The sequence below is a fragment of the Scaptodrosophila lebanonensis genome, unplaced genomic scaffold (genome assembly GCF_003285725.1).
Source record: "Scaptodrosophila lebanonensis strain 11010-0011.00,11010-0021.00 unplaced genomic scaffold, SlebRS2 tig00000024-arrow-pilon, whole genome shotgun sequence".
In the NCBI taxonomy this organism is placed as follows: domain Eukaryota; kingdom Metazoa; phylum Arthropoda; class Insecta; order Diptera; family Drosophilidae; genus Scaptodrosophila; species Scaptodrosophila lebanonensis.
Window position 1 is genome coordinate 19,666,972 of NW_022060538.1, and position 2,434 is coordinate 19,669,405.

A 2,434-nucleotide genomic window follows, 5' to 3' on the forward strand; every position below is an offset into this window, starting at 1 on the left:
AGTTTAGATTTCGAATTCGTTTTTGCTGCGACGCGTTATAAAATTGTTTAATACTTTAATGAGGGCTGATGAGTTATTTTCTATATACACCTAGTCTAGGGCTGGCCATTACTGTTTGCGTTCCGATTACTTTTTTAAGAATATATCACAAAAAACTATGTTAAAACACACACACACTTTGGAGATTCGAACGGATGCAAAGCAAAGCAATTTTGACGCTTCTTCAGTAAGGAACTCACAGATACGTTTTAGCCAAGAGCGACGCAAAGTTGCTTTTGCAGATACATTCACACACACACACACACACACACACAAGCAGACGAGCACACATGCAGCGAGGTATTTACAGTGGAGAAGGGAAGCAGCAGGATGAGGACGAGGATGAGGACAGTGGCAGCTTAATGACTGGCATCAAGCTCATGCTCGTCATCGCTGGGGCAGTCATCCATCTCCATGTCGATGAGCTCGTCGTCATCCTCATCGCCGCTGGCGTTGTGCGAGTTGCGTTCGGAGGAGCCGCCGCCCCCCTTCTCGTCCTCCTGCTGCATGCGCTTGTGCTTGGTGCGACGATTCTGGAACCAAACTTTCACCTGCGTCTCCGACAGATTCAGTGATTGAGCCAGAGCCTTGCGTTCGGCGCCAACCACATATTGATTGCTCTCGAATGCGTGTTCGAGTTTCAACAGCTGCGAGGGCGAGAAGGCGGTGCGTATGCGCTTCGGCTTGCGGAAGGGTTGTAGCAGGAAGTCTGAAATGAGGCAGAGAACAGAGCGGAAGAGGCAATTAGTGAAACTGTGGATAACACTTTTGTGGTGGGATGCATTGAAACCACTTGAACGGCCATTTAGTAAAGTTCTTGAGCCAATTAACTGTATTGATTGAGATACTTACTGCCTGGGAAGCGGTGCGGAAAGATGCGTCCATGGCGACTGAGCAGCCAGGGATAGAGCGGATAGCTGTCACGTGGCATGCCCGGCTGTGGCATGAATTGTGCGGCATGTGGTGGCAAGCCGGCGGCAGCAGCCGCTGCAGCGGCTGGGCCCAAAACATGACCGGCCTGCAATGCGGCTGCCATTTGAAACTGGGCGGCGGCAATCAGATGTGGATTGTGGGCGGGTCCCAGTTCCGGTGGTGCATTGATGTACGGCGGTAGCGCCTTGATGTCGGGTAGGCCGGGCTGGACATTGGGTGGCGGCGGTGGACCGGCGACCGGGCCCACGGGGAAGGGACGAACCAGTCCACTCGGCGGCATGCCCGGCACCATGATGGGTCCGTGCATGGACGGCTTGGGGTAGCCTGAAGGTGGTTGTTGTTGTTGCTGCAGTTGCTGTTGTTGTTGTTGGTGCTGCTGTGGCGGTGTGTTGTGCGGACTGCTGACCAGCAGTGTGGGCGATGAGGAGGGCTGTGAGGATTGTGGCGAAACGGACTTGGGTGGCGTATGCGGCGGCTGTATGCGCTGGGCGGGATTCTCGGCCTGCTCGAGGGCGGGTGGTGCGGGCGAGCGCTCCCGCTTGATGGCCAGCGAGGGCGGCGCATCGCTGTCCGGCGAGAGGCGTGTCTGTGGAGGACTGTAGGGTGCACCCACACTCAGACTGTTGGCCATGGCGGCATTGTGGTGCAGACGCTGCAATAGATCTTGTATGTCTTGATGCGATTTGGGTGTGTTGAGCTGCTGATGTTGTTGTTGTTGTTGTTGTTGCTGCTGATGCTGCTGTTGCATGAGCAGATGCTGGTGGAGCGCATGCTGTTGGGCGGGCGACAGATGCGGTGCCATGTGGGGCGGCATGGGCGGCAAAACGTGTGCATGATGTGGCGGCAAGCCCATCATATGATGTGCAGGTGGTGGCGGTGGTGAGCCTCCTGGCAAATGTGTGACGCCGGCCAGCATTGTGATGCCAGCAGGTGGGGTCTGTGGTGGGGAGCTGGGTCCATTGCGCTCCGACGCGCCTGGGCTGAGAGCCTGCTGGCCATTTTCCATGCTGCTGCTGTGGTTGTTGTTGCCGACGGAAATCGGCGACTGGGTGGTGGCAGCTGCTGCCGCCGCCGCATCGTTGCCAACAATTGATTCGATGCTGAAGCCGATCTTCTGCTTGGGCGTGGGCATCATGACGGCTGAGGTGGGTACCGGCGGAATCATTTTAGTCATAAATACGCGCGGTGTTTTGGGTGCTGGCAGCGGCGTGGGTGAGGCGGTGATTAGTTCGGCTATGTTTGCGGCTTTTTCTGTTTGACGTCTGCGTTCGAAAATTGTTGCTGTGAGTAATCCTTGTTCTTTATAGGTGTGAGGGGCTAAGAAGCGGGCTGGAAACACTTTTCTTTAACACTGGCGCGACATTTGTGCGCTGTCTTTGAGACACACTTGCTGGGCCACAGTCACACTTCTATGGATCTACACTCTGAGCTATTTGCTTGTTGCACTTGCACTTAGTGTTGG

The 2,434-nt window shown here is 55.2% G+C and overlaps 1 protein-coding gene across 1 annotated transcript; it reads right to left on the reverse strand.

Moving 5' to 3' along the window:
* Positions 1 to 398: 398 nt before the first annotated feature.
* Positions 399 to 2,146, reverse strand: LOC115621529 (homeotic protein empty spiracles). Its single transcript, XM_030515195.1, has 3 exons — positions 2,019 to 2,146; positions 892 to 1,979; positions 399 to 748 (listed from the first exon to the last, which is right to left on the reverse strand). Exons 1-3 carry the CDS (start codon positions 2,144 to 2,146, stop codon positions 399 to 401), a joined length of 1,566 nt encoding a protein of 521 aa, XP_030371055.1.
* Positions 2,147 to 2,434: the final 288 nt, after the last annotated feature.